This window comes from Silurus aristotelis, assembly GCF_946808225.1.
Source record: "Silurus aristotelis genome assembly, chromosome: 2".
Taxonomy (NCBI): Eukaryota; Metazoa; Chordata; class Actinopteri; order Siluriformes; family Siluridae; genus Silurus; species Silurus aristotelis.
In genome coordinates, this window is record NC_139575.1 from 33,239,619 (window position 1) to 33,250,992 (window position 11,374).

Below are 11,374 nucleotides of genomic sequence, written 5' to 3' on the forward strand. Positions count from 1 at the left end.
TCTTTTATCAACTTGACTTGACTACTTGAGATAAGCAAAATCAACCTATAAATCAAAACAATAATATTTAATAATAATAACTTAAATCTGATCATGGTGTGGTCTGATGATGAAAAGTGTGTCTGAATTCATTAAGATACGTTAATTAATAATAAGGAAGAAAACCTAAAACTCATTTTCCTGAAACTATTGTACCAAGTAGTTTGTAGTTAGACTTATTTGTTTATTAACAAGAGCTGGAAACTGTGATGCATTGCTGAAGAAATTAAGCACATTAAGCCAAAATACTCCCCCATTGCGTGTTAATGATACTAACCAAAACTTTTTCTTTACAGCTGTCTAATTCCTACCCGAGGGCTTGCAATTAAATCTACATGTAAATCTTTACAGAGTGAAAAGCAGAAAAAAAATCTGTCCAGTGTCCAGTAGGGGGCAGTAAATCAACACATTTACTCGTCACACACCACCCGCATTCAACAATAAAATGCTAAAAAAAAACAGTGTTATACCATTTAATTACATATAATTACCATGATACATAAACTATCCTGAGCTACAAGATTTTAAGAGTAGGAAATACTATTATAGTAATAATAGCATTAAATAATACTTAATATCATCATCATCATCAACAACAACAACAAAATCATTGTCTTCATCAGCATTATCATTAATCATTATCATCACTTTCGTAATGATATTTATTAATTAACAACACAAAAATAGAAAAAGGAGGAAAACAGGATGAGTAAAAAAGAGTGGAAGACAGAGAAGAGAAATATAGTAAATAGTAATAATAATTAAAGTACCCTAATAATAATAATAATAATAATAATAATAATAATAATAATAATAATAATAATAATAATAATGACATTAAAAAAATATTATTGTTATTATTATTATTATTATTGCAATAATAAAGTCTGCATGAAACAGGGAAGTAACAAATCAGAGAATTGGGGGCTGTTTGGGACTCTCTCTCTCTCTCTCTCTCTCTCTCTCTCTCTCTCAGTTGTTAGAGTAAACCCACATTGGTCAGCTGATCATCCCTCCATCCCACCCCTTTACACTCACAGTGAGGATAAAAACCCACCACGACTCTGAGCTGCAGCGTCTCAATAAGGCTCTCTCTTCATAAGGAAGCTGCTCATGTTCATCAATAACATGTCTAGCATTTTGCTTCTTCTCTCTGTGGCTCTCACCTTCTCTGATGCTGAAGAGCATGCTGTCAATGGTAAGACTGGTCATTCATATTAATATCAATTGATATTAACATCTAATTTCTCAAAATTTCGTTCATATTATAGTTGAATTCTAATGCACATGAAATGATCAGTGTGATAGGTTTGTATGGAAAGAGAAGCATGCCACCTTTTATGCACCTTTCTACCAGAAATTGGATGGTAACTCATGAAATGCGACAGAGATAATAAGTCATAAAGACAAATCTAAATAGTTGTAATGTCAGGGCTGTATAAAAAAAATAGGGTAGATTTTAGAGAGGTAAATACAAGAATGTCTGTTCTCTAATAGTCCTAGAAAACTGTAAAACAAATCAAATAAAACTGGAGAGTTATACATGAAGCCAATTTGGATTTTGAATGTATATGGAATGTTACATTTTGAATATTGAATTTTGAAACGTCATTCAGTGTTTTTGTAAAAGTTCGTAGCTTTGTAAAAGCCTTCAACATTTCTCACACAGTTCTTATGCTTCTTATATTTTCACCATTTCTTTTATATGCTACGTTCCAAACGATCACGTATCATAGACGCTTCATAGTTTTGAGTTCCTTTACTCAAATGTAGTACGATAATGTGGTTCGACTGTCCAAAATGTTTGGTGTCGGACATACAATTTTTGTTGTCCTTGAATCAAAATGTAATGTAACAATTGTAATTGAAAATTGGTAAACCCCCATCTTTAAAAATCTCCAAAAATAAAAGTCATGATGATTTTATTTTCATTCTGTGAGATTAATGAAAAAGAAAAAATGTTTAAAGATGCCGTTTATTGTAACCCTTTATTAACTATTTAATTATTATCTTTAAACTGTAATGCTTCTGAGAGATTTCAGTATTCCACAGCAAAATTACCAGTGCAGCAATGTTAATGAATACCCTGTGGTGCTACAGAAATGCAAGAAATGCTATTTTTTCAACCTTTTCTCTATTTCTCTATTTTCTCTTTTTATTGCATCTGTAAGCATGAGAGATCACTCCGACATGTTTCCCTTTAAGAACAGAAACCCCAGTTGCTTCAGACTCATTTATGACTTTGGAATGGCTGCTGAATTATTTAATAGAAATTGAAAAGTACAGTCATTACACTCAGAGAATTTCCAGTAGTTTTTATGTGTTCTGTACCACTGTCCATTATTAGAGCAATACACTATAGAAGACATCGGGCACTTGCACTTTGCCGAATGTTTTGTACTGTTTGTGATCAGCACACCGATATTGCTAACCCATATATGGCGTGAGCTGCTGAATCCTCAATTCTGATTGGTCAGATGATTTTGATTAATTTTCTCAAACAGCGCCTCTAAAACTAATTTAGGCTGCAGGACAAATTATCCAGAAAAAAAAGTTTAGTTAGAAATTTCTATAACAGCAGCACTGACATTAGCCGGCTGCAATATTTACATTAATGTGCTAGTTCCAATAGGTAATCATTTCTATACTAAGAAACTCACAACTCAGATACTAACTAATATAAAATATATATTAAGATTTATATACAAATTCCTAATATGGTAGGTTTACTGTAAAGAGGTGGTTATTTGACAATTTTCATATAACTGGAAACTCACCAGTGTTAGCGTTTTGCAGTTTTAGATGGATCGGCATTGCGTGTAACATGAGAAGATGTTTTTGGAAAAAAGAGAGAAAAATAGATTGTAAAGAAAATGTTCATAGCCATTAAGCAAGACTAGTCTCATTGAGATTTTACAATAAGTAGTAGCGCAGTGGTCAAGATTTCTGCTCGAAAGATCATGAGTTCAAATCCTAGCAACATCCTTAACCCTCAACTGCTCAGGTGTATAAGATAATTGGTAGTTGCTCTGGTTAAGGGCATCTTCCAAATGCCATCAATGTATTAAACAGAAAAGCGATTAAAGGTGGTGCTTTATTTTTGTCGAATGTAACTCACAACACAGTGAAATTCTTTCTTCGCATATCCTAGTTATATTAGGAAGCTGGGTTCAGAGCACAGGGTCAGCCATGATACAGCACACCCTGAAACATAGATGGTTAAGGGCCTTGCTCATGGGCCCAAATCCTTCTGATAAGTAACCCAGAGCTTTAACCACTGAGCTACCAGTTCCCTAGTAGGTACTTTTCGTCCAACTTTAAATAGATGAAAAATGTGTTATTTTAAATCATTAAATAAATCGTTATGATTGGAAAATGCAGTGATTTAAGGACAACTCCTCCAGGTGTTGTTTCTAGAAAATAATCAATTCTGGGTGGTAATTTTGCTTCATTGTTGATAATTTCCTATAAAAGCACACCCTTTCATTTCTTTCTATACTAATTAATAAGTGTTGCTTTCTAACTGTGGGTTCGTTCACAGAGTTGTACTCCCTGATCGGTTCGCCCCCGATGCAAAGTGGAACATCTGACTCTTCTGGCAACCAAACCAAAGCCGGCGCCAAAGATCCTTCTTTACCAGCCAATGAGCTGCTGGAGCAGGGCAAAAAATCTGCAGACCCAAAGCTGGCATTGCCCCCAGGGATGTGGCCTAAACACACAGACCCGCTATCCCCTTATCCTCGGCCAGGCACACACAACAAGAACAAGAAGGCCTCGAGGGACGAGCGACTTTCCATCGACCATAACAATGAGAAACTGCGTAATGACGGGCATCATAATAAAGTTGTCTCTGCTACCGGGGTCGGGACCTCGAACCGCACACAGACACAAAAAGCTTCACATGATAACCCAGTGCAGTCCAATAACCCTCCTTTCAGTGAGTCTGAACTGAATCACAACTCCAGGTCACGAACACGCTCACAGCAACCTTCTTCTAACACACATAGAGACAGTGGGAATAGTCGGATGGATCCCGAGGAGAACAGACCAAACAGATCGGGCCTGAACACCAGTCGCCCGTTTAGCCAACACAACCGGCGCCATTCCAGCCTGCTCTACCAATTCGACCTCCACAAGAAAGGTGAGAGGGTCCTCTTTACTGTGGTATTAACCAGAGAGCTACTTAAAGATGCCATATGTAACATTTGTTAGCTTTCTGGTAGAATTCAAGCAGTTCAGATCAACATATTGTAGGTTTGTTTGTAAGTAAAAAGAATCTGACCCAAAAGTGTTGGACCACAGTGAGTAAACACAGCAAAATGTGCAGTTCAGGGCCAAGACTGGGAAATGCTGCTTTACAGTTTTTATATCCCATCAGGAAATATGAGTATGCATGTTGGAGAGAGAGAGAGAGAGAGAGAGAGAGAGAGAGAGAGAGAGAGAGAGAGAGAGAAGAAAGAAAGAAAGAAAGAAAGAAAGAAAGAAAGAAAGAAAGAAAGAAAGAAAGTATGAGAGAAAATCTCTGAGGGTGGATGGTTATTCTAATTACTCTCTCCCTCAAGCCACAAATTGCTGCTTAGCTCGCACACTTTGAATGCGGCCTTTGTGCTGAAGATCTTTGAGCCATAAGATTAGTGAGGAAAAAAGAATCTGAAATATGCCTAAGCGAAATGGGCTACGGCTCGGTGATTCAACTACAGATGTAAGAAAGATAGCCCTGCACCGTCTCACGTTGGCCTGGAATGCGACGCTTTGGCTGGGATAATGTTGAGCCAATGACAGCTTGGGTGCTGGAATGGAGCTCGGTGGTTTTCAGAGTGGCACTCACAGTCACTGTCGGTTGCTCTCTTTGTGTGGCGTCATTTTAAAATATGCCCCTTAATTATCCACCAATTTAAAACGATTTAGATCGGCTTTTCAGGATCGAGATAAGTCTAAATCGGGACTCGAAAGGATTCTCAAGTCCTTAATTATGTCACGATTAAGAGCCCGACCTGCCTTTAATTGACTTTGGGGAAATCAGGAAATAGAAGAGCATTCAAAGTGACTGAGAGTCTTGTGGTTTGATGCATTGCCCTTCCTGCCCCTTCTTTGAGTTTAACAACTCTCCATCTTTCTCCTCCAGAGTCGGATTTCAGCCACGATGCAGTGTGCCTGAGTGAATGCCGGAGAGACAAGAATGAGACAGAGCACTTCTGCTACAGTGAATTTGGTGAGGAAAAGCACATATAAGAAGCACATTACCATCATCATCATCATCATCGTCCTCATAATACTGTATTAATAATATTATATTTGTCATCATACAATACTTCCCTCCTTCATTGTTTTCCTTCATTCTTCAGAGGGGTATAAACTTCTATATTTACAACCGGGAAAAACTCTCGAAATGTTGAATTTTTTCTTTAGAAGGAATACAAAGCAAACCTACATGAGAAAAACTAAAGTGCAGAACTACAAAGAGAAATGGGAGAAATTGAGCATGCCCAGGTTTCCTCGAGCGGTTCATGTTCATGGATGAAAGACTGCCCTTCGAGTTGCGCTAGTTTATTTGTGCATCTCCAAACCAGCTCCTGGAAAATCTGCTGGTCAGCAAAGTTCAGGTCGACCTCCAAAGCTAAAACACTACATGACTTCATCAGTAACCTGAATACAGGGGCTTTACAGGTTAAAGCTATTTGAATACATGAATAAATTTCCATTAATGAGTTCAGAATTACTGCATTTTTTATAAAGAATATAAAGAGTTTTTGACAAGGATTTTCCAGTAGTACACCATAAAAATAATTGATAAATCCACAACCCTCTGAGGAATTACATGAAGGTTTAATGTACTCAAATTGGAAAGTTTATCAAGTACCAGGGGCAGTTGGTATAAAATGAAGTAGAAAGCAATACACATTTTCTATGTCATATAAATTGTATTAAGGTGTTCTTTTTTGATTACCAGTGCTAATACACAGAATTGGATAAAGAAGTGAGCCTGATTTCTTTCTTGCCCAGACTGTAGATCCTCACAACATAGTATGACGTAATTTCACAGATTGACTCGACCTTGATCCAAATATATTTAAAATATTTTCCTGACCCATTTTGTAACACATCCGCACCTGTGATTGAGAAGTGAGAGCATGTGAAACACAAATTATTTATTTATTACAAGTTTTTCACACTAAATATTATTGTAGAACAAGCGATGAGGCATACATTGCATTTATTGTACAACACAAGTACCAATAACACAAAAGGTGTGAAGTGCATGTTCTGTGATAGTAAGGAGTAGTGACGGGCTGTGCATTTGGTATCTGGGCCTTCAATGTGGACTTACCCGACTTAATCCACCTCTAAATACCACCACTATCACATTGCAGGTATAGAAACCATCAATACCAAACACAAACGCAATATAACAATGCGTGGCATTACAGAGAGAGAGGCATTTCGCATATGGAAGGTGAATACCATTTTTACTAAAGCAAGAAACCCAGTTAAGACTCCAAACCTCTACACTACCACCGCAACTGTGCACCTACATCATCTGGAGCAGTTCAGAATCAACATTTCTTATAAAATGACAAAATGATAAAAAAACTGTAAATAAAATACAACCTACTTACCAGAGATGCATACTCAAAGTTTGCACTGCTCATCAGAGGCTGTAAGCCAGTGGTACTGCTCGTAGGCTCTGGTCTGGAAGTGGCGAACGAACCCTTTCCCGGGCTGAGACAAGCTATCTAGCTTCGTGGTTGGCCGACCTCTTCTCACGATGTCTAGCTTTTCTTTAAAATGGATTTTTAAGTATGTCCGAGACATCAATTTCTCTTCTTCTGTATCCATAAAAAAGTCTTACTCAGATGTATTAATGTGTGCAGATTGCTACAGATGTGTTTTGCCAGTCGAACTTGGCTGTAACAGTTTCCCTCTGACCAACCAATCACACAGAATGCTGACACTATTCTGGGCCATCTGGCTGGCCCTGTGAGGCGAATTTGAAATCTTATTGTTCAAAAAAACAGATTAATTTCTTATAGAGACTAAGGTCAAAAGGCCAGCAGTACCGACTTTGAAGGCCCTGGGCAGATTAGATTGATATAGCAGCACATAGAGGCTGAAATTTGATTGGACAAAAAATCTAACATCCAAATACACGTACTGGATGCAATGCAGCCAAGAGAAACGCTATGAAATGAAGAGAATAGACTGTTGGGAATAAATTAATACAATTCAATGGAACAAATATTAGATTTTAGGTTGTAAATGTAGGTCAGTGCTTCCAAACATGTTTAGGTCAGGAGAGAAGGCTTTGCTAGCCCTGACAGCCCACCACTGGTAAAGAGTAAGAATATAACTTTTTTTTGGTCTGAAAGAATGTACAGCTTTTCTGTTTAGCATGTTTAATGTTTGGTTGGAATACAAGTCTGATAGACATCATTATTGATAATGTATTATTTTCTACTGAGTTACGGTTTCAAAATTAATCTTGAAAAATGTGTTCTTCAAAACCATGCTGTTTAGTTTTTCCCTTCCATGTTGTACTTAAAGTTGTAAACACACCGCACTGTGAAGATGATGTTGCACAGGAAAATGATGATACATTTGCTTTTTCCAGTTGTCTTGGTGGAAATTGGTGGAAAATGAGCTAAAACTAAAACCCGATGTTGGTCTTGGCTCATATTTGGGCCAGTTTTTGTTGTGAATGTGCAGTGGAAAAGCACCTGATGGTTTGTCAATGCTGGGACTAAGCATCATGAATATGTTACCTTTCAGTTAAAAATAAAAGAGTTTTTAGAAATTTGTATCTATTGGTAGAAATAATATAATGGGCATCTTCTAGTGTCCATTTAAATGTAGTATCCCAGTTACAATTTTCTCGGGAGACTGATTGGAGTTTGGCATTACTGCCACGAGTTTTGATCGACTTTCTCTTTTCCAGCAATCAACGGCATTGTTCATGACATTGATACAATTCGTCGAGGGATCCGCCTCGTCACTGTGCTGGTGAGCAATGACGGCTTCTACAAGATGAGCCGCCTCTTTATTACTCCAGACACCTTCTTCTTCAAGGTGAACATCTTGGTCTTGGACACCTACAAGTGTAGCAAACCTTGCCCTGAACTCAAACTTGGTGAGTTCTAATGACTGATGAAGTAAACAAGTCTTTCAAACCATTTGAGGTTTTATCTTCAATTAATATGGCAGATTTTTCACTATTCACAATTATCAGGCTTTCTCTTTCTATTTTGTCGTATGCGGATGTTCAATTTTGAACGAACTTCTAAAAATAATTGGTATGCTTTAAGGCGGGGGGCGGGGGGATATGTTCTTGTTACAGGATGTCCTTATTCACTGTTCACCAGAGGCTTTTAATATTTTTGAATTTCCTTGGACTTACGTGGATTAAGCCCCCAATAATACTCAGGGCTTCTGTCATTTTTTTAGCTTCTTGCATCCACAGCTAGTATCTACATCTGGCAGATTGAAGTTTTAATCAGTGGGCATCTGCAAACGTTTGCAGTCAAACAGATCATTTGGAAGGCAAAAACAAACCATGACAGCTGGTTCTTTGCTATTTAAAAAAACAATTCCTTGGGTGAGTGGAAATGTTTTGAGGATTGAAACAGAGACCCAGACTACTGAAATAGAGATCCAGGTGCCGACCATGCTACTGGTTTTGCAGGAATTCAGTCCAGTTCAGGTCTTAATATTTATAATCCAGTTGCACCATCATCAAACAGCAGGTTGCTGCTATATAATTTTATGATTTTCTGTACTAGTAATATAAATGGTAACTTCTGAACACATGACCTTTCACACTTCCTTTTGATTCAAATGTAACTATTTGTACAGTACAACCCCCTGCTAAAACTTCTAGTTGGTCTGACAAGCTACACAAAATATGCTAGCCTTTAAGCCAAGGTGGTTGACCATCTTTGCCAGCTAGAAAATTGTGAAAGAAAGGAAACAATTCCTGCTTTAATTGCTAGATTTTATACGTTATTCTTACAAAAAAAACATTTAGAAACATATCTGGAAAATAACTTCACACTGAATTAAACCTTACATGTTCACATTAGAAAAAAACAACAGCTGTTGCATTTTGGTATTAGCTATCTAGAGCCAGAAAAGCTAATTACTTATACACAAATGCCTGAATAAACCTGTGTGAAAGTTTTTCTGATTGATACTGGTTTTGTAACAAGCCTTCATTTTTGCTTTCTGGTAGATTAGCAAAACCAAAGGCACCAATGATCACTGCTAATGTCCTCCTAAGCTTTATTTTTCCTAGTAATCTTTCTATACACATTAATGGACATGCCAAAACTTTGGACCAGGCATGATGTAGGACTGTTTAGAGGAATTATTTAAACCATTCAGGAATCATTCATGCCTGATTGTAAATAGTAACCTGTTGCTTTGTGCTGCAGAAAAGAATACTGCTAAATCACTCTGCTTGTGACAATGTTGTTTTGCAGGTACCAGATACATAATCATGGGTCACATCTACCACCGAAGACGCCATCTTCCCTCCAGTCTCCTCACCCTCGTTGGCGGCAAACTGAAACCTGGCGACGGGGTCCTGCGTAGCAACAGCTACGTCAAGCGTTACAACAAGCGAAGGCACCAGAAAGCACAAGAGGCCATGCGGTCAAAGTGCAGGTGAAGGAAAAGATTTTTTGAAACAACGGTTCGCTACGGACACCCGCTGGAGGACTTAAGGCCTTTTTGTAAATATAAAAAGAAAAACCTCATAATCTTGCAGTATTATTGAAGGAGATGGACAGGAAAACAAAGGCGTCTCTGTAGATCCTTGCTCATGTGTCTGAGTGTAATAGATCAATCCATTCCAAGTGGGGATATTTTGCTTGCTGTACAATGTTTGCCTTTCTGACTGTCTTCTTTCATAGACAGCTCCAGGGAAATCCGCTGTATTCCATCTACTGGCAGAGGATCTGATTCATGTTTGAAACATGAACTGGGAAATATTCCTCTGAGAAATTTTCAGTAAAAAGTAATAATTTTTTTTTTCTTAAATGTATATACACCATACTCTTTTTAAAAAAAATTTTTTTATATACACACAAGAACCATGATGTGTTTTCAATGGACGTTTACCCTCATTAACACAAAGAAAGACCGGAAAGGTCAAAGATCAAACGAGAGAGAAAGTGACCTCCTTGAGGACGATGAGAAAAGTCATGTGATCATATGGTGTCAGTGTCTTGTTATGTTGCGGCATTTCATATTCCATAACCCATGTACTTCTTTTACGAAATATACATGTGACTTTGAACATGTAAAGCACTATGTATGTTGCAGAAGTTACTACTTAAACTCCAATAATGCACTTTTCCCCCCAAAACACATTACTACTACTATGTAGAATGTAAAAGACAATTTTTTAAATATCTTATATAGTGCTCTTTTTTTTTATTATTACTGTCTTTAATGTTAATGTGACCCACAGGTTTTGTCTCTACAAATAATTTTTCTTTTTCTTTTCATTACTTTTTCAGTTTGGAAATGTCATTTTCTCTGTTTAATTTCTCACTCACACTGTTCGAGCAGCACAGAATGAAAGCACACCCCAACCCCACAGAACCTTTATTTATTTTTGCCTGTATTTCTCCTTTAAATATCAGAATGCAGGAAATGTGTTTTTCTTAAAAGAAGAACAGGAAGAATGAAAGGGTTTGGAATGGAGAGAGAAAAAAACAAACAAACAAAAAAGCTTTTTATTTATTTAGATTTTTTTTTTTTTTTTGAGAGACAATTTTGGAATACTTTTACTCAGTATGTGAGAGAGACTGCAGAAAGAGAAAGGCCAGTGTGTAAGCATTCGTGTTGGGCCCTAATCGGACAGTAATCTGATCCTCCATGCACCTGGTTACATGAAAGAGGGCGGTTCTGTTTAGGGTCCTGAGAGCAAAAACATGGGCCAGGGCCTCAGGGAACAGACGCTCCAGGAGCCGTAATGGAACGCCACCTATGGCAAATGTTGGCCCGCACACACACACACACACACACACACACACACACACACACACACACACACACACACACACACACACACACACATATCGGTTTTTGGCTCAAGCTCAAAGGAAGCAGAAGGGGAGAGGCACAGGGCAGGAAAGAAGAGGAGCTTTATGGGCATGTTGGGTGAAAGGGAAGGAAAGATTTAAAGAAATGGGTTCCTTCAGGCTTCATTTTATGAGTCAAATGTGTGCAGTGGGTGGAACTAAACAGTAAACAGGGAATACTTTCATATGCACTGCTGATGCACATTTTGTCATTCTGAAATGTCTTATTGAATAAAAGCTAATATTTTTTTCTA

General features: G+C 37.6%; 1 protein-coding gene across 1 annotated transcript; it reads left to right on the plus strand.

Annotated features, from left to right (window-relative positions):
* The first annotated feature begins 1,116 nt into the window (after positions 1–1,116).
* LOC310736975 (uncharacterized protein) lies at positions 1,117–11,374 on the plus strand. The gene is made up of 5 exons (XM_083561087.1): positions 1,117–1,237; positions 3,581–4,180; positions 5,165–5,251; positions 7,973–8,164; positions 9,513–11,374. The coding sequence occupies exons 1-5, from the start codon at positions 1,153–1,155 to the stop codon at positions 9,698–9,700; spliced, it is 1,152 nt and encodes a 383-aa protein (XP_083417213.1). The 5' UTR covers positions 1,117–1,152; the 3' UTR covers positions 9,701–11,374.

What these genes read in the sequence shown, in the direction of transcription:
- LOC310736975 (XM_083561087.1), top strand. Translation starts at nt 1,153, where the DNA reads ATGTTCATCAATAACATGTCTAGCATTTTGCTTCTTCTCTCTGTGGCT. An exon ending in CTTCTGCTACAGTGAATTTG is followed by an intron (nt 5,252 to 7,972) that starts GTGAGGAAAAGC and finishes TCTCTTTTCCAG; the next exon opens with CAATCAACGGCATTGTTCAT. An exon ending in TTGCCCTGAACTCAAACTTG is followed by an intron (nt 8,165 to 9,512) that starts GTGAGTTCTAAT and finishes GTTGTTTTGCAG; the next exon opens with GTACCAGATACATAATCATG.